Raw genomic sequence first — 21,117 nt, 5'->3', positions numbered from 1 at the left:
TAGAATAAATCATCCACCAGGTTAAAATAGCACAAATGGTTTTTTTTGTGTGTGTACGCGTCTCAATCTGGTGACACATTACGTCTCGTGATGACGTCATCACAGCACTTTAATTCACTGTAATATCAATCACATTGTAAAAGCTCCCTTTTCAGAATATAGCCAGCATTCATGGTCCTGTACCCAACACACACACAAACACACACACACACACAAACACACACACAGGGGGTGGCTCAGCAATGAGGAGAAAAGGTTTAGTTTTAGTAATGCCTGGCGGCCTGGCTGGTGGGCGGCCTGGCAGGCTGGCGGGTGGGCTGGCAGGCGGGCGGGTGTGCGGGAGGAAAGCGTGGCCCTGTGAATCGGAAGGCCATTAACGCTGCTAAGCTTGGACAAGCAATTACTGGAGACGAGGGCTAACAAGCTGCTGGGCGTTCAAACCCAGTCCCAGCCCGGCCTTCACACACCGCTGCTTTTCCAGTTATTATTCTTCTGACTTTCTGCCGGGAGCGCCTCTGGGCTCATTAGTCAGGAGACAGGGACGTTTACTAAACGTGTCCAGCTTTGTGCCGCGGCTTTAAGAGCCCGGCTGGCCGACCACGGACCGCTCCAGCACAAAGGTCACATGGGCTTCGGCTGGACTAGCAGCCCCTGCAGGGTGAGATAAACAGCAGTAAGATCACTGATACGCCCTCTGCCTTTCCACTGCTGTGCCAGCGCTCTTATGGCCTGCCGTGATGCATACCATCCACACACACAACCTACACACAACCTACCCACACCCTACACATAACTTACATACAACCTACCCACAACCAACACATAACTTACACACAACCTACACATAACTTACATACAACCTACCCACAACCTACATATAACTTACACACAACCTACACACAACCTACAGATGGTAACTAGGCCTGCCATGATGCATACTATCCACACACATAACCTACACACAACCTACACACAACCTACACATAACTTACACACAACCTACACATGGTAACTAGGCCTGCCGTGATGCATACCATCCACAGACACAACCTACACACAACCTACACACAACCGACACACAACCTACCCACAACCTACACACAAGTTACACACAACCTACACATAACTTACACACAACCTACACACAAGTTACACACAACCTACCCATAACTTACATACAACCTACACATAACTTACACACAACCTACACACAACTTACACATGGTAAGTAGGCCTGCCGTGATGCATACTATCCACACACACAGCCTACACACAACCTACACACAACTTACACATGGTGACAAGATGGAGAAACTGCACACACACCTCCCTGAAAATCACCCATGTGCACAAATAGAAATCCATGTAAACAATCACTTGCATGCCCCCCCCTCTGAATTCAAAAACTCTCTCTCACTCTCTCTTTCTGTCTCTCTCGCTCTCTCTCTCTCACGTGCATGCGCGCGTGCACACACACACACACACACACACAAACACAGGCCACAATGACAAGCCTCTCAAGGAAGAGGAAAATAAGGAAGCAGAAAAGCAGATCCTGGGATCCACATGCTGCAGTGTTGTCCACAGTATGTGGGAGTCCCCTGAGTTCAGCAGCTTCTCTCTCTGCATTATGCTGCTCAGCTTTCTGTCCCAGTCTGCTGGACGCCCAGTGAGACTGGCTGTTTAGCCTGGTATGAACTGTGAGCTGTGAGCTGTCAGTGTGGAGAAGGCAGTGTGAAAAGTCATCTACCGGTTAAGACTTTGTGTTGTATTTTCCGTGACTGTTCTGCGGTGCAACATGTGCCAATTCCTGCCTGCAATTATTAATGGTTGTAAATGAGGCAACCGCTGAGTTGAAACTGCTGCTTTAAAAAATGTCCAGTTGTTTGAAACTGGAAGGCCTTATTGACATTTTGCAGGGAAGAAAATTCAAGAGTTTGGGAGCCACAACAACAACAACAACAACAACAACAACAACAACTTAGTTTTGTATAGCACCTTTCAAGGAACCCAATGACTCTTTACACAAGATAAGAAAAAAAAGAAGATTAAAACAAAGATCGAAACACTACAGACCACAGGCCTTAGTAAAGAAGGCAGGTTTTCAGTAGTCTTGTAAAATTGTCTAAAGAAGCAGCGTTGTGGATCTCTGCTGGAAAAGACTTCCAAAGGCTGGGGGCTGCCACACTAAAGGCTCTATCCCCAAAAGTCTGCAGGCTGGTGTGGGGGATGGAAAACAGGCCCGTGTCTGCGGACAGCAGATTCCGGGACAGAATAAAGGGGTTGAGGAGGTCTGATAGGTACTGAGGGGGGGTGGAGGGATTTATAGGTGAGGAGGATGATTTTATAAGAAATGCGGGATTTGACCAGGAGCCAGTGAAGATGGACAAGGGTGGGAGTGATGTGCTGCCAGGGCTTGGTGCAGGTGAGCACCCTGGCAGCTGAATTCTGCACATACTGAAGCCTGTCTAGGGCTTTGCTAGGTACCCCAGACAGGACTCCATTGCAATAATCTAGGCGGGAGGTGTTGAAGGTATGGATGAGGGTCTGAGAGTAATGGCCAGAGTCTGAGGATGTTTTTGAGTTGAAAGAAAGCAGATTTGCTGACAGATTTGATGTGTGACTGGAATGAGAGGATAGAGTCCAGATTGACACCAAGGTTGCTGACTTCTGGGGATGGACAGATGTAGCAGCCATCCACGTCAAGGAGAAGATCTCCAACCTTGCAGAGCAGCGCCTTGGAAGCCACAGCCATGAGCTCAGTCTTATTGGTATTTAGCTTGAGTAGATTTGATGACATCCAGGTTTTTATTTGGTGGAGGCAGTTACAAGAGATTGTGGGGGGCGCTGAGAGCAAATGAACAGTCCTCTTGAAATTTAGGCTTGCACAGAAGTAACCAAGAGCCCTTGGTCACAGGACCTAAGTGACCTTGCAAGTCACTTAGGTCTGTAAGTGTAAGTCCTTGTAAGTCACTTAAGTCTGTAAATTTCACACGTGTAGATTACATGTGTAAAATTACACGTGTAATTTTAGTGTATGGCCATGTGTAGCCTGCCAAGCGACTAAAATTATCTTCAGATCTATTTTAAATTTAACTTGAAGCCACAGTGGAGAAGTAAGTACTGAGTTGATATGGAATGCAATGTTAACTTCACTGCTGAATTCTAGACACGTTAAGTTGATTGATGGGAGGCTGACTGAGGAAGGTGCAAATGCTGATGGAATTGTCCAAGTGGGAGGGGACAAAGTCATGGATAAGTTTTTCTTATCACATAAGGACACAAAGGAGTGTATTTTGATAATATTTCTTAGTTGAAAATGTTTTTCTCCACAAATTTTATGTTATTCCCAGTGGTCAATGTATCTTACTACTTATGTATGTACTTAAGTACTCAATGCTGTATTTAGTGAATAGGTTATTCAGCCTATCTTTCTCCCCTCAAACTGAACAAGACATTTTCGGTAGGTGTAGTACATTTTTTCCACATATTTATTATTTACAGCCTTGACTATAAACCTGATTGGAGGTGTGCTCTAATTATCAGGGCATCACACTGCTCAGCCTCCCTGGGAAAGTCTACTCTAGGGTGCTGGAAAGGAGGCTCCGACCGATTGTCTAACCTCAGATCCAGGAGGAACAATGCGGATTCCGTCCTGGCCGTGGAGCAATGGACCAACTCTTTACCCTTGCAGAAGTGCTGAGGGGGGCGTGGGAGTTTGACCAGCCAGTCTAAATGTGTTTTGTGGACTTGGAAAAGGCTTACGACCGTGTACCCCGGGGCACTCTGTGGGGGGGGGGGTACTGCGGGAGTATGGGGTACCGGGGCAGTTGCTACAAGCCATCTGGTCCTTGTATAACGGAGGTGAGAGCTGTGTCCACATTCTCGGCACAAAGTCAAACACGTTTTCGGTTGGTGTCGGACTCCGTCAAGGTTGACCCTTGTTTCCGATTCTGTTTGTTATATTCATGGACAGGATCTCAAGGCGCAGCCAAGGTGAGGAGTGTGTCCATTTTGGGAAGCTCAGAATTGCATCTCTGCTCTTTGCAGATGATGTGGTTTATTTGGCTTCATCGGGACGTGACACCCAGAACGGAAGGGGGCGGTTTGCAGCTGAGTGTGAAATGGCCGGGATGAGAGTCAGCATCTCCAAGTCTGAGGCCATGGTTCTTAACCAGAAAATGGTGGATTGCTCCCTCCGGGTTGGGGATGAGCTGTTGCCTCAAGTGAAGGAGTTCAAGTATCTATGGGTCTTGTTCACGAGTGAGGGTAGGATGGAGCAGGAGATTGACAGGAGGATTGGTGCAGCAACAGCAGTAATGCGGACGTTGTACCGGACCGTTATGGTGAAGAGGGAGCGGAGCCGAAAGGCAAAGCTCTCAATTTACCAGTCAATCTTCGTTCCAACCCTCACCTATGGTCATGGCCTTTGGGTAGTGACCGAAAGGGCGAGATCGTGGATACAAATGAATTTCCTCTGTAGGATGTCCGGGCTCAGCCTTAGATATAGAATAAGGTTCTCGGACATCCGGAGGGAACTCGGAGTAGAGCCGCTGCTCCTTCGCGTCAAAAAGAGCCAATTGAGGTGGTTCGGGCATCTGATTAGGATGCTTCCTGGGCGCCTTCTTTGGAGGTTTTCCGGGCACGTAAACCTGGGAGGAGACACCGGGGTAGACCCAGAACTCGCTGGAGTTACTACATGTCCAATCTGGCCTACGTCTTGGGATCCCCCAGGAGGAGATGGATGGCATTGCTGGGGAGAGGGACGTCTGGAGTGCCCTACTTAGCTTGCTGCCACTTATGATGAGACTAGAACCCTGACCAGTGAGTGATATGTGACTGCCTCATCCAGTTTTGCTGTTAATGAAGAACTGAACAGTGTCTTTCAGAAGGTAGCCAGGAGATAAATAAGTCGAGGCATCAGCTCAGCCAAAGCCAAACGATATGGCAAGTTCTCGACGCAACATCATCACAGGCCAACAAAAATGGCATTCCCTACTACAGACTAACAACGACGTCTCTTCATTAGGGGACGATGAGGTTTGGCTCCACCAGATGTCGTCAGTGAACGACATTATCAATAATTCAGTGTAACAAGTAATATATTTTTTCTTTCTTTATGACTAACATTGTTTCATGTTTATTACATATGAGAGTGGTAGTGCTATCCGATACATTCCAAATATCTTCATGTACCTGTTCTATAAAGGTCAGTACTTCTCCTAGCAGTCTTTGTTTGGTGAGCATGGGGCTAGCCCGTCAGCGACTGTTTAACGATGTGATCGGTTGAAAACACTGTGCATGTGTTCAACGTGCTTTCAGTAATGAGCGTTGGGGCATGATCATGTTGGCCCCATGTTTAGAGCATCCAATTAAAAAAAATGGCATACGTCAACGAGAGGGAGGACAGCAGAATGGTTAGGATGCAAGGAGTAGAGGGGGCAAAAGTGGATGCGTGAGGAGTGGAGATGAAGTGCACTGGTACCAGTTTTCAAGAATAAGGGTGATGTTCAGAGCTGTAGTAACTACAGATGAACAAAGTTGATCAGCCACAGCATGAAGATATGGGGAATAGTACTGGGAGCTAGCTCAAGGGGAGAGTTGATGATCAGCGAGCAGCCATATGGTTTCATGCCACGAAAGAGCACCACAGATGTGATATTTGCTTTGAGAATGTTGTTGGAGAAGTATATAGAAGGCCAGAAGGAGTTACATTGTGTCTTTGTGGCTTTAGACAAAGCATATGACAGGGTGCCGAGAGAGGAGGTGTGGTATTGTATGAGGAAGTCGGGAGTTGCAGAGAAGTATGTAGGAGTGGTGCAGGATATGTATGAGGGCAGTGTGACAGTGGTGAGGTGTGTGGTTGGAATGACAGATGGGTTCAAGGTGAAGGTGGGATTACATCAAGGATCGGCTCTGAGCCCTTTCTTGTTTGCAATGGTGATGGACAGGTTGACAGACGAGATCAGGCAGGAATCTTTGTGGACTATGATGTTTGCAGATGACATTGTGATCTGTAGCGAGAGTAGGGTGCAGGTGGAGGAGAGCCTGGAGAGGTGGAGGTATGCACTAGAGAGAAGAGGAATTAAAGTCAGTAGGAGCAAGACGGAATACATATGCGTGAATGAGAGGGAGGACAGTGGAATGGTGAGGATGCAAGGAGTAGAAGGCATACGAGTCTAAATACTTGGGGTCAACCGTCCAAAGTAACGGGGAGTGCAGAAGAGAGGTGGAGAAGAGAGTGCAGGCAGGGTGGAGTCGGTGGAGAAGTGTGTCAGGGGTGATTTGTGACAGACGGGTACCAGCAAGCGTTAAAAGGAAGGTTTACAATATGGTAGTGAGACCAGCTATGTTGTATGGTTTAGAGTCGGTGGCACTGACATAAAAACAGGAGGTGGAGCTGGAGGTGGCAGAGTTGAAGATGATAAGATTTTCATTGGGAGTGACGAAGAAGGACATGATTAGGAACGAGTATGTTAGAGGGACAGCTCAAGTTGGACGGTTTGGAGACAAAGCAAGAGAGGCAAGATTGAGATGGGTTGGACATGTGACCCACTGTGGGGACCCCTAATGGGAACATCCGGGAGAAGAAGAAGAAGCAGAAGCAGAAGCAGAAGAAGCAGAAGAAGAAGAACAACAGCAACATACATGAAGACGTTTGGTAAACGGTGTTTACGGTATCGGCATTGATACGCAGCTGCACGCGCGCGCCACCATGGGGCACCAGAGGTTAAAAGCTCTTGCTATGCTATCAACTGAATATGGATTCATTCATGGATTGGTGGACTACGATAGAAAAGTTATTGAAACGTTTTCCCAGACGAAATAACATCATGCATCTTTTCTTTTCAAGCAATGACTGTCACTGGAGTGTATTTTGCATTATTATCAGTCGTGCTACTTTGGCTGTAGGTTAAGGCCCGGAAAACAGTGGGGTTCCCTGCTCTGAATTGTTGCTTTGGATGGACGTGCTATTGCAGTTGCAGAACGCGGTGATGGTACTGCTGGCGATGTACTTCGACTTTGTACTTTGATTATCTTATTCACTGCCTCTCGATGATCTAAAGTGCACTTATACTAAAAATGCACTTCTCATGACGTGACCTCTTGTCTATGATATGACTACCATGTAGTACCATGTGGTACCATGTAGTACCCTATGACGTCTGTTGATAATTATTGACTTTATCTGTCGATTGCTGACTCTCTCTAAGTCTCTTCGGTTACAAGCTTCTACTGAATGAGTAAATGTAAAAGTAAATAGAGGAGCACGGAAGACAGAATAGATGTTTCAGATACAAGCCAGTTTGTTTGACATCCAGGCTCCTCCTCATTCAGACGCTTCACTCTCATCGTCAAGAAGATTCTAAATGGGAACTGATCCGCTGGGAACTATGACGTTTGCATGGGGGAGTCATTAGGGATTATTTCAAATGTAATCACAAACCTACTGAATCGTGAAATAATGTAAGTGGGCTGAGTGATTGTCTAGATCATACATATGGACACATGTCAAGATGAACAAGTCCCAAGGCCATGAATCACACCAGCCTGTTTTTCCTTGTACCAAGTACCTGCAGTGTTCCTACAGGCTCAGAACAGATGTTCACGTGGGGGAGAAAACAGATGCTCCTGTCAGAGAACCATCTGTGAACACACACAAAAGAAAAGACTGTTACCCCAATGTCTGGAAAGACAGTTTGATCCAAACCAACCACTCAGCCTTTCATGTCTCTGCTAGTCGTGCAGACCCATTGCTGAGTGGCAGGCATGTCTGTTTTCTGGCCCCAAGAAATGCTGAGCTCTGGGCCCAATGTTCTAGCCCTCCTACAGTGAAGAAAAAGATGAAGTTCTAGTTCTCTTGCAATGACGAAAAGGATGAGGAGGACAATGAATTATCTACACAGCACTTTGATTAACAATGCTAAGTGCTTCAAATAATGCTAAATGTGTAACACCACACACCCTTCCTTGTGTCTGTGCATGTCCATAGCAACTGAAGATGCCCACGTTTAACTAGTAGTCTAGTAGTCCACAATGAAATAAGGACCATCCGCGAGTACATCAGAAAGAGACCCCCCCCCAGGATGAACTGCTGAGTGAGTAACTCATGCAGCAGAAGACAGAGTGTGGAGGAAGAAGAAACGGATGTACCATGGAAAATCAAGCCCCTCAATGGGATGTACCATCGAAAGATAAGAGTACTGAGAAATCCTACGAGTGGCTAAAAAAGGCTGGACTGAAGGACAGCACAGAGGCTCTGGTCATAGCAGCACAAGAACAGGCACTCAGGACCAGATCGGTTGAGGCAGGGGTCTACCACACCAGACAAGACCCAAGGTGTAGGCTATGCGAAGACACCCCTGAGACAATCCAGTACTTAGTAACAGGGTGTAAAACGCTAGCTGAGAAAGCATACACTGAAAGGCATAACCAAGTGGCTGGGATAGTGTACAGGAATATCTGTACTGACTAAAGACTGGAAGTCCCCAAGTCCAAACTGGAGACACTGCAAAAAGTGGTTGAGAATGGCCGACTAAGATCCTGTGGAACTTTAAGTTCCAGACTGACAAGCAGGTGCTGGCTAACCAACCAGACATTGTGCTGGTGGACAAGGAACAGAAGATAGGAGTAGTGATCAATGTAGCAATCCTGAGTGATGGCAACATCAGGGCGAAAGAGAACTAGAAGCTAGAGAAATACCAAGAGCTGAGGGAAGAACTTGATTGGATGTGGAAGGTGAACTCCACAGTAGTCCCAGTGGTAATAGGAGCACTAGGAGCTGTGACCCCCAAACTGGGAGAGTGGCTCCAGCAGATTCCAGGAACAATATCCGAGGTCTCTGTCCAGAAGAGTGCAGTCCTAGGAACAGCTAAGATACTGCACAGAACCCTCAACCTCCCAGGCCCCTGGTAGAGGACCAGAGCTTGAGGATGACACGCACCACCCGAAAAAGGGTTAGAGGAAGATTTTTGTTTTAATATCAAAGAAATTGTTATTCTGTCTCATTTCAGATACTTCCATTAGTGCACTTCCATGTAGTACACTATGTGCACAATGCACTTACTTGCACAGTGCGTGTATTTCAACAGGATAGTGTTTTCTCAAATCGAACACAGCTATTGTGCACTTACCGGAAATGACGATCGCAACATTTGACCACTTCCGCTTTTTCTTCTTTTTAATGGCGAATTACAAATGGGCGGAACCTGTATCGCCCGCACCGCAGGAGACATCGCTAACCACTAGACTAAAGGGTCAGACCCGCCAGCCAGCCGCCAGCGTGTATTCTTATCCATGCACGTTACACTACCCCCCCTCCTTCGGGGAGCGCGTCCCCGCGCTTAAGCATATCAGCTCCTTCACGCCTCATACGCTTCCGATGGCCTTACGGTCGCTCCATCCCACTTCTGACACCAATGTAGCGAATTCGGGGGACAACGCAACCACAGGAACTGCCGCGGCCGGGAAGCGAACCTGTATCGCTCGCCCCGCAGCAGACATCGCTAACCGCTAGACTAAAGGGTCAGACCCGCCAGCCAGCCGCCAGCGTGTCTTCTTATCCGTGCACGTTACAATAGTTTCGATAATTGTCTGAACTGCTGAACTATATATATATATATATATGTGTGTGTGTGTGTGTGCGCGCACGCGTGTGTGTGGCATCCAGTCTTAGCCTGTTAATTTTGTCAATCAAACTCATTTCATGAGACAAAAAATGCTTTTTGTCTCATGAACTCATGAGCTCCTTCACTCCTTCACCCAACTCTCAGTCCTGTTGGGTGAAGGAGAAGGAGAGGGGGAAGGCATGTCCAGGAGCAGTGGGTGAGCAGGAAGGGTAAGGGTGTGGAGGTGAGAGTTGGAACTTTGAATGTTGGCACTATGACTAATAAATGGAAAGAGCTGGCAGATATGATGGAGAGAAGGAACGTAGATATACTGTTTGTGTAAGAGGACAGGTGGAAGGGGAGAAGGCCAGGAGCATCGGAGGTGGGTTCAAACTCTTCTACCATGGTGCGGACGGGAGGAAAAATGGGGTAGAGGTCGTTCTGAAGAGTGTGATGGAGGTGAAGAGCGTGTTGGACAGAGTGATGAGTATGAAGCTGGAAATCGAAGGCGTGATGATAGATGTTTTCAGAGCATATGCCCCGCAAGTTGGGTGTGAAATTGAAGAGAAAGAAGAATTCTGGAGTGAGTTGGATGAAGTGGTGGAGAGGGTACCCAAGGAGGAGAGAGTGGAGATCGGAGCGGACTTCAGTGGGCATGTAGGTGAAGGGAACAGAGGTGATGGGTAGGTATGGTGTCAAGGAGAGGAATGTGGAAGGACAGATGGTGGTGGATTGTGTGAAAAGGATGGACATGGCAGCGGTGAATACATATTTCTAGAGGAGAGAGGACCACAGGGTGACGTATCAGAGTGGAGGAAGGCGCACACAGGTTGACTATACATCTTATGCAGGAGGTGCAATCTGAAAGAGACTGGAGACCGCAAGGTGGTGACGTTGGGGGGGGGGGGGTAGCTAGGCAGTACCTAATGGTGGAATGGCCATCTGGAGCACCGGGAGTTTTCTGGGTGGGACGCTTGACAATTCGGGTTGATGCAACGCAAAATGTAAATCACCCCAGCCCCCACGTGAATAAAAATAACCAAGTGGCGTGTGTCTGGCTGGCCCAGGCGCGTGGGCTGCTGGCCCACTGCGGTTGGGTATTAAATCAGTCAGCCTCTCTCGCTCCCAGCCAAACACTTTTGGTCTGGTCCATTCTAACGTTTCCTGGGTCTCGCCCCTTTCCCGTGGCAACATTTAAACAGTGCAGTGGAGCAAGATGGACAAACAAAGAGAGAACAAACGCAAAGGTGGTGCTGAAAAGTGGAGAGAGAGGAGGTTGAAGTCCCGTGAGGCTGACGCAGCCAAATTTCACCTCAGCCTAAGTCAGTGACATGTGTGTATATGGCACCTTGACGGACATCAAGTGTACGGATGGACCTCCAATCTCGTTCCTCCCCAGAATGCAGTTCTGTCCACAAAATGTGTGCCAAGTGTTTCACAGAATGGAACAAAACGGGTTTCGCGAGATGAAAAAATATATTTGTCTCAAAAATTAATTCTGTGGGCGAAATTCACAGGGTAAGAACGGGCATCCTGTTGCGTTGCCCCACGTTGCAAACGCTTTACCGAAGAACCAAACAAGTTTGAGTGCTGATGTGCTCCATCTTACTGTCACCGCCTGTTGCTGCTGCCGGGAGGCCGACTACCCGAGCTAAAACAGATTTGGAGAATAAATACACATTCATCTGTCTTGTTCAAACGGTGTTGGTGTTTTTAATTATTCGTTATAATCACCTGTACAGTGTTTGCTAGGAGGAGGCTGCCATTTATCAAATTAAATAAAATGAACACCATGACGTCTCTAATGACTCCACCTGTGCAGCTGAAGGGAATACAACAAGGTCTCATCTTTTCACAAAAGTTATTTAGTAGGATTATCGGTAACACCTTAGTATGGGGAACATAAAAAAACTTAATTACTAGTGAATTAGTAATGATCAAGATGTCACTTTAGTATGGGGAACATATTCTAAATAACAAAAACTTAATTTAGAGTAATTTAACACTATGAACACTTGTAGTTTTGTGTTTTGTTATGTAAGAACAGACAATATTCATTAAGTGTTAGTAAGGGAGAATAACTCTTCTTGTGGTACTACCACCTTATAAAGGCCATACTAAGCAAAGCATATTGAGATGGTACTATTAATAAGCAATAATTCTGAGGTTATAGAGGGAAAAATCATAGTTAATGGCTTACTGGTTGTATAATAAGGCCATGCAGAATAAGGCATTAATGAGTACGTAATAATGACCAATTAAGAGCCAATATGTTGCTAATTTGCATGCTAATAAGCACCTAATTAATGGTGACTACGTTCCCCATACTAAAGTGTTACCGGATTATCTTAAAAAACAAAAGTTTATTTTTGATTAAAGAGTTGCTTCAGGAATTTCCCTCCACTTTAATGCGGATCAGAAACTGCAGGTTGACTTGAGGGAGTGTGCATGGTAATGGATGGTTTAAGGCCACATACCACAGTAGACACAGGGACACAAACCTGGAGCCAGCTCCAGAGTCAAATCTAAAGTTTCAGCATAGAAATAATATAAAGTGAAATTGTGGTTCCTTTGCCTGAATTGAATTTACAGCAGTATCTGCACGCAGTACAACAATCAACAGAAGCACTTGAGAGACTCCGCTAACATTCCTGATTCAGATCTGAGGCTGAGCTCCAGGTTCAGGAGCATGAAAATATGCAGATTCCTCATCCAGACACAAGTTTTAACAGTTGCATTACACGTCACATTACACATGTGGTCTATTATCACGACCCACTACAACCTTAGACTACATAAATACTGCGAATACGGTAGCGTGGTGGTCTATTCTGTTGCCTACCAACACGGGGATCGCCGGTTCCAATCCCTGTGTTACCTCCGGCTTGGTCGGGCGTCCCTACAGACACAGTTGGCCGTATCTGTAGGTGGGAAGCCGGATGTGGGTAGGTGTCCTGGTCGCTGCACTAGCGCCTCCTCTGGTCGGTCGGGGCACCTGTTCGGGGGGGAATAGCGTGATCCTCCCACATGTTATTCCACCCTGGAGAAACTCCTCACTGTCAGGTGAAGAGAAGCGGCTGGTGACTCCACATGTATGGGAGGAGGCATGTGGTAGTCTGCAGCCCTTCCCCGGCTCGGCAGAAGGGGGTGGAGCAGAGACCGGGACAGCTCGGAAGAGTGGGGTAATTTGGGGAGAAAAACGGGGGAAAAAACAAAACAAAACAAAAAAACTGCGTTTCATTTACATCATTAAGTTAACTAAACTAAACTCTACTACGCCACCAACAGGAGGTGGAAGCAGAAGAGTCTCTATATAAAATCACTCATATCTTAACTCATCATTTCAATGAGTAACGCTCTAAAAATAACAAAAATGATAGTGAGAAATAAAAAGACGTGACACGAGGCATTTTGAGACTGTCCTCCAGCAAAAAACGACCCCACAGGTCGTTTGTACAGGCAGCTTATTACGACCTGTAGTACGTATTAAAGTTAAGCGACCTCTAGCGGCCGTGCTGCTAATAGCAATCTTAGTTACTATACTAGACGGCGAAACAACACAAAAACGCAGTGACTGCATATGCTGTTGTCCTCAGATTGTTTTTAATCACTATTCACTGTGGACATACCTTTATTAGCCTGTATGAGGCGCTGCAGAAAGGATGTCAACACTTACAATAAAACCCACAATGCACAGGGGCGAAAAGTCTTTCGGTAGCATACCTCCTGCCGCCGGTAGGGGCGCTAATTTCGGAAACGCTCCACTGGGTCGTATTAGAGGGTGTACGACCTATATGTGGTCGTAGGGGTTGGAGGACTTGTAAGGCATTTTGTGTATCCATGGTTTTGTCTGAATACTCACGACACACCTGACTGAGGAGTGACGTGTGTGTACGTGTGTGACTATGTGGTAGGGTTGCAGAAATCACACACACACACACACACACACACACACACACACACACACACAAGCCTGTGAAATATCATCTAACAGTAAGGTGGGAACAATGTGAAAGAGGGTCGCTTCTACCTTTTCAGCACAACTTGTGGCACATGTTATATATACTATATATCATATAAAATCACATCATATATCATAAATCACATGTATCCGCTAAAGATAATAAAGATGATTACATTTTGTGCAGATTTGAATTATTTTTTTTACTAATTGCCATGTTTTCAAATGTTTGCAAATCACACAATTTCCGGGTGCCTTAATTTGTTGTTATGTGATCATGCGAGAACAACCTGTGACGCTTAAAGATGGACGTAAAATACCCCGAGAACACAAAAAACTAACATGGGTAGAAGACAGGACAACACACTAAACACGGCCACACAAACGACTAAAACAACCGCCAAAAACCAACAAGATGGACCAGAGACTGGTGCAATGAGAGAGAAAAGAAAGAAGGATCACCAAACTGGCGTAAAAGATGTCAACGTCGATGACAGATGATGATGATGATGATGATGATGAAGATGGCAAATTAAAAAACATCTAATTGGACATCAGATCTGATGCAGATCTGCAAACAAATGACTGCAGGATCTACACAGACGTGTGATGGCGCTATGTGTGTAACGGGGATTAGTTGGGCGTCTCTTGTTACGCACGTTTCATCCACTAAGGCGCACAGCACCTCCAGAGGGCTTAGTGGTAAAACCCGCCACTCCGAGACCCCTTCGCATCACACGTGTTTCTGCTAATACAAGACTAACAGCCCACCTACATGCTGTGTCTGCAGACACCCTCCAACTGCCTGTCCCACGCGTCAGTTAACCATTTCCAAAACCATCCATACACAACGCAAATACTACCACACTGCAACTGATAGGAGCGCACGCGTGAATCCGAGCCCCCTAATCTGACTCTCTCTCTACATACGCGCGCGCGCGCGCACAAAGCCCATTTTGCCAGTCGGGATTGTCAGTCGGCACCATTGTGATCGTATGACGGCACATCTTCCCACCTGAAGCACCGTCTTCAAGGTGACGTCTGAGTTGTCGGTGGTCGGCCGGCATATCTTCTCCCCGTTGATGGTCACCTCCCCCATGATGAAGAGCATCGGCGTGGCCAGCACGAAGGACGCCAGCCACATGGCGCTGATGAGCTTCTTGGTGCGGCTGCGGGACATGATGCTCTTGGCCTTGAACGGGTGGCAGATGGCCATGTAGCGCTCCACGCTCAGGCTGGCGATGTTGAGCACGGTGGCGTAGGAGCAGCTGTCCCGGAGGAAGTAGTAGCCCCGGCAGACGGCGTCCCCGAACAGCCAGGGGTGGTGGAACCAGATGAAGTTGTACAGCTCGATGGGCATGGACAGTACCAGGATCAGCAGGTCGGAGACGGCGAGGCTGACCAGGTGGTAGTGGACGGTGCTCTGCAGGTTCTGGAGAGACTTCTTGGTCAGCAGCGTGTACAGGGTGATGGAGTTGCCCACGGATCCGACCGCGAACAGAGCGACGTAGATGATGGTGACCAGGATCTTGGAGTAGATGTCCGTGTTCACTTCCAAGTCTTCCTCCTCCGGCGGCTCGGAGCCGACGGTTCCGTTGGCGATGGGCGGCTGGGAGTCGTTTCCATGGTCGAAGAGTCTCTGCGCCAGCGCGCCCATGCCCGCCAAGTCGCGCCCTGACAGCGTCAAGTTTACATCCATCCTCTTGTGGCGTGAAGACACAACGTGATGACTGGGGTGTGTTTGTGTTCGAGTCCAATGTACACCGATTAATTTTCAGTCAGTCATTGAAAAGGCTTAGCTCCGTGCGTAAAGGCGGGGTGGGGGGAGGCGGACGGGAGAGAGTCGCACTGAGGCGGAGGGGGAGTCGGAGCTCTTTTATATTTGGTGGGGTAGGGGGCGGCGGGCTGGTCCTTAGACCTTGGTGACGCACAGCCATTCAATGCCTGATGTTTTTGTTTTGTTTTGTTTTTGTTTTGCTGTCTTCTCCGCTGATAACTCCGCTTGGAAAGCTGCAGTAACGCGCTCCGCGGTGACGACGCACCACAGGGGGAGTCTGACGCGCGCGTTCACCATTTATATTCTCTCATACGAACTGTGAGCGCGTTGGTTTTATCACACACACACACACACACACACACACACACACACACACACACACACACACACACACACACACACACACACACACACACACATACATACACGCGCGCGCGCGCACGCACACAAACACACGCGCACACACATATAACACACACGCACGCACAGACACACAAGCACACGCGCACACACAAACACACATAACGCGCACACGAAGACACACACACAAACACACACATACGCACACACACATAACACACATACGCACACGCACACACAAACACACACATACGCACACACACAAACACACGCACGCACGCACGCACACATACACAAACATCATCATCATCGGCGGTCACTCGGGGTCGAGTATGACTGTCCTCCTTCTTGGTCCTTCTGGGTCTTCGGGTGGGCGAAGAGGCCGATCCTGGAGCCGCATATTTTGGCGCAGTGTGGGCAGGGGTGGGCGGTGGTAATTGTGGGATTGGTTTGGGCCTTTTTGGTGGAAACTCCCTCCTTTTTGAGTCTGCGCTTGTCATTATTATATAGTGCAGCTCCTTCCCGGACCAGTTTTTTCCAGGTCGCCCTGTTGGTTGCTGTGTCCTCCCAGGTCTTAGGGTCTATTAAAAAATTTTATGTTCGCTTGGATGTTATCCTTATACCTTTTCTTTTGACCACCCGGGGCACGTTGTCCTGTGAGAAGCTGGGAGTATAGGACTTGTTTTGGAAGGCGAGAGTCAGGCATACGGACGACATGGCCAGTCCATCTGAGCTGGTGTTGGGCAATGGTGGCAGTGGTAGCGGGAATGTTAGCCTCCTCCAGGACGCTGGTGTTGGTGCGTCTATCTTCCCAGGTGATCTTGAGGATTTTTCGGAGGCACCTCTGATGATGTGCCTCTAGTGCCTTCAGGTGCCTGCTGTATGTGGTCCAGGATTCTGATCCATACAATAGGGTGGGCAACACTACCGCTTTGTAGACCAGAATTTTCGTTCTGGCCTGGAGGTCGCGGTTTTCAAAGACCCTTTTGTTCAGTCTTGAGAAACCCCACTGGTGTATTTCCTCATCAATATTAGCTTTGGAGGATAGGAGGCTTCCGAGGTATGTAAAGTGGTCCACATTTTCCAGTCTGGTTTTGTCAACATAGATAGTTGGGGGTGGCGCAGGGTTATTTGTGTTGGGTGGTGGCTGGTAGAAGATCTGGGTCTTTTTTATGTTAAGGGCCAGACCAAGCTGCTTGTATGCCTTGGCAAAAGCATCCAGAATGCACTGTAGGTCCTCTTCTGAATGGGCCACAAGGGCATTGTCATCGGCATACTGCAGCTCCATGATGGATATGGTGGTGGTTCTGCTTTTAGCCCTGAATCTGTTGATGTTCAGGAGTTGTACGTCGGTTCTGTACATGATTCTGACTCCTTGTGGCAGATGTTTACCCATAAGATGGAGGATAGCAGAAATGAAAATGGAGAACAGGGTAGGAGCAAAGACACAGCCCTGCCTGACTCCAGTGTGAACCCTGAAGGGTTCCGTTTCATCATCTCCACTGCCACTGATTACTGTGGCTGTCATATTGTCATGCAATAATCTCAGTATCCGGATGTATTTGTCCGGGCAGCCAATTTTTGCCAGAACCAGCCGCAGAGCCTGACGGTTCACAGAGTCAAATGCTTTTGTGAGGTCTATGAATGCCATGCATAGTGGTTGATTTTGTTCCCGGCATTTTTCCTGTAGTTGGCGAGCAGTGAAAATCATGTCCACGGTACTTCTAGTTGGGCGAAATCCACTCTGAGACTCAGGGAGAATGTTTTCTGACAGGGGGAGGAGTCTATTAGCCAAAACCCGGGCGAGAGTTTTCCCAGTGGTCAATAGGAGGGAAATGCCACGGTAATTTCTGCAGTCTGCTTTGTCTCCCTTCTTAAAGATGGAGACAATGATGGCATCCTAAGTTGTGCAGGGATATCCTCCTTTTCCCATATTTTGAGGAGCAAGGCGTGGATGTGACTAAGGAGAACTGGCCCACCATCCTTCAGGATTTCTGCTGGGATGCCGTCAGGTCCAGTGGCCTTGTTGTTTTTCATCTTCCTTATGCATCCTGCCCCTCGTTCCGACTGGGTGGTGCTCCCATATTCTCATTGATGGGTTGTTGAGGGAGTTGGTCAAGGGCCTCCATCTCAGTAGTTGTGTCCCTGTTCAGTAGCGCCTCATAATGCTCTTTCCATCTGTTGGTAATTTACTCATTGTCTTTCAGCAGCATTAGCCCATCTTTGGAGCGAAGGGGGGCTAGGCAGCGGTGGCTGGGGCCATATACCGCTCTTGTGGCATCGAAGAAACCTCTGGTATCCCCACAGTCAGCAAGCTGCTGGATCTCCAGAGCCTTCCTTGTCCACCACTGGTTCTTCAGTTGCCTAACCCGAGATTGAACAGCTGCCTTTGCTATGGCATGGGCTACTCTTTTAGCCTTGCAGTTGATGTCATTTTGCCAGACAATGAAGGTTTGCTGCTTGATGTCAATGAGCTGTTGGATTTCGTTGTCATTCTCATCGTACCAGTCTTGATGTTTCCAGGATTTATAAGCGAGAGTGCTTTTGCAGGAGTTCATGGTGATAGACTTAAGCAGGTCCCAGTGTGTATCAATATCTTCTGGATATTGCTTGGGCAGAGCAGCGCTGAGAGTAGCCTGGAGCTGTTCTCGAAAGGTGGTGTCACCCAGCCGTTCGATGTTGAGCTTTGGCTGGCACTGTCTTTTTGGCACCCTTCTTTTCCGCGTGAGACTGATGGACATGATGGAGCGGATGAGGCGGTGGTATATCCAGCAGTCATCCGCACTGGTCATCGCTCTGGTGTTGACCACATCATGGCGGTCTTTGGCGCGGACGACTATGTAATCGATGAGGTGCCAGAGCTTAGAGCGAGGATGCATCCAGGATGTTTTAAGTTTATTCTTTTGGCGGAAAAGTGTGTTGGTGATGACCAGGCTGTGTTCTGAGCACTTTGATAGCAGTAATATGCCGTTGGAGTCCTTGTTGCCAACTCCTTCCTTCCCGATTGTACCTCTCCATAGATTGTGGTTTCGTCCCACCCTCGCTGGTTAAGATGTTGTCCAGGTCAGCATAGAAGGCCTCCTTCACGTCATCCTGTGCATCAAGTGTTGGAGCATAGGCACTAACAACAGTGGCCTTTTGGCCCCCTGCGAGCACCAGGCGTATGGACATTAGGTGTTCATTGATGCCCACAGGGAGTTCGGAGAGGTGGTTGATGAGGCTGTTCTTAATAGCAAAACCCACACCGTGGATCCTTGGCTCATGAGCAGGTTTTCCTTTCCAAAAGAAAGTGTATCCGCCTTTTTCCTCCTTCAGCTGCCCTTCATTAGCCAGTCGGGTTTCGGAGAGTGCTGCTATATCGATCCGGAATCTCCTTAGCTCCCTGGCAATGATGGCAGTTCACCTTTCGGGTCGATCACTGTGTTTGTTGTCCATGAGGGTCCGCACGTTCCAGGTTCCAATGTAAGTTTGCTTCTGTTTATGTTTCTGACTGCTTAGTGGTGATCCCTCTGGGTGCGGTAGCCCAGACAGGAGTTTTCGAGGCAGGCTATGTTTAGGGCACCTTTTCCAGCCCCTTCCCCTACTGGGGTGAGCAGAGTGGATCCTAAATAGGGCTGCTCAGTCGTGGGTACAGCTGCCGAAAAGCTATTTCTGCCTCAGCCCAAGAGCTTAGCGACTGAATCAGACACCCACCGCCTGTGTGTCAGGTTGTGGCTAGGAGCCGCCAGACTTCACGGTCCTGCCCCCGTCACCGCTTCCTGATCGCCACAGGACTTTGTCCAGGATGTTAAACGGTCTGATTCCCTTTCGGGAGGACGCCTGTGCGTGGAATCTTTTAATGTGGGGAGGCTGGTGCACAGGCAGCCTCCATACCATCCTTGGCATAGAAAGGCCAGGATCCAGTGGCATGGAGACCAAGACAACTGGGGGCCCTTCTTTGCTGCAGCCTTCTTCCGCCTTTGCGGCCGTTGTAGTGCTCCTCACAGCCACCATCTTGAGGACTTAGTTGCTATTAGCCCATAGCTGGGGCAGTGGTTGAGAGACGCCAGGGCGTGTCCACACACCGGGGGGCCTGCGCGCCTTCTCTTTGGGGCCCACTGCTGCTCCGGGATACCCTACAGCAGGGGTCGGGAACCTTTTTGACTGGGAGAGCCATAAAAGCCAAATATTTCTAAATATATTTCATTGAGAGCCATATAGTACTTTTAACGTATAATAAATTAAATATGTCTTACTTTTAATGCGACTTCTGGTGCTGCATGGTTTTGCTGATGGCCTTGTAGTCTGGTTCATACGTGGTGAGGTTGAGCTTCATGCAGGCGTTGAGGCTTCCATCAGTTAAACGTGAGCGTAGGTTGGTCTTAATGTTCCTCATATGCGAGAAAGACTGTTCACATGCATATGTAGAGCCAAACATGGTCAATACGGCAATACTCACACGCTGCATTGTGTGGTATGTCACAGGAAGCTCGTTCCAAGTTTTAAGAATCAGCTGGTCTTCAGGTTGAAGATTTTTAATTTCTGTCCACTTGTGTTCCCTCGCCAGCTCTGCTCGCTGTCGCGCAAGACTTTCCAACTCTCCATTAAGTGACTTGAACTTACTCATCCACATGTCTGATGCCTTCAGGTCAGCAACTTCCAGCTCAAAGTCTCCGATAGAGACCCCGGGGATGCATGTCAGGTCGATTTTGTCCACTGCACACTCATGTGGATGAGTGATGAACTTGAAAAGACCAGTGCGCGCACGAAATTCTCCAAAACGTGCTTTGAATGACTGCAGGAGATTGAACGTAAAGCCAGCTAGCTGCTGGAGATCCAGATGTTGAGTGGAGTCACTTGCTAAGCATGCATCTCTAAATTGTTGCAGTCTTTCAAAGTGCAGAAGACGACCTGTTTCAATGTCCCTGAGAAAGACTTCCAGCTTGCTTTCAAATGCAAACACTGCTTGTTGAAGGGATGAGATTGTATTTCCAATACCTTGCATTTTCACATTGAGCTGGTTCAGATGGCCAGTTATGTCCACGAGATAGTGAAACTGCAGGAGCCAGTCAGTGTTGTCTAGCTCAGGATGCTTGACGCCTTTCATTTCAAGAAAAGTCCGGATTTCACTCAGGCAAGCTGCAAAACGGCTGAGCACCTTCCCCCTTGACAACCAACGCACGTTGCTGTGTAAAAGCAGACCGGGATAATGATTCCCAACTTCTTCTAACAGAGCTTTAAACTGGCGATCATTTAAAGCTCGGGCAACAATAAAGTTGACCACTCGAATGACCAGAGACATCACCTCGCCAAGCTCCTGGCCACACGTCTGAGCGCAAAGCGCCTCCTGGTGCAGGATGCAATGAAAACTTAGGATGGCTCTCTTTTCATGTTCACGGAGAAGCGCTACAAATCCTTTGTTCTTCCCCAAC

At 48.0% G+C, this 21,117-nt stretch overlaps 1 protein-coding gene across 1 annotated transcript in view; it reads right to left on the bottom strand.

Annotated features, from left to right (window-relative positions):
• LOC130108207 (neurotensin receptor type 1-like) overlaps positions 1-15,268 on the bottom strand; it is a 781,327-nt gene extending 766,059 nt beyond the window's left edge. Inside the window, exon 1 of the mRNA XM_056275067.1 lies at positions 14,585-15,268. Coding sequence (XP_056131042.1) covers positions 14,585-15,268 — 684 coding nt within the window. The remainder of the gene's footprint in view (positions 1-14,584) is intronic.
• Between the last annotated feature and the right edge of the window lie 5,849 nt (positions 15,269-21,117).

The sequence above is a fragment of the Lampris incognitus genome, chromosome 2, assembly GCF_029633865.1.
Source record: "Lampris incognitus isolate fLamInc1 chromosome 2, fLamInc1.hap2, whole genome shotgun sequence".
Taxonomy (NCBI): domain Eukaryota; kingdom Metazoa; phylum Chordata; class Actinopteri; order Lampriformes; family Lampridae; genus Lampris; species Lampris incognitus.
This window is presented reverse-complemented; position numbering and strand designations above follow the sequence as displayed.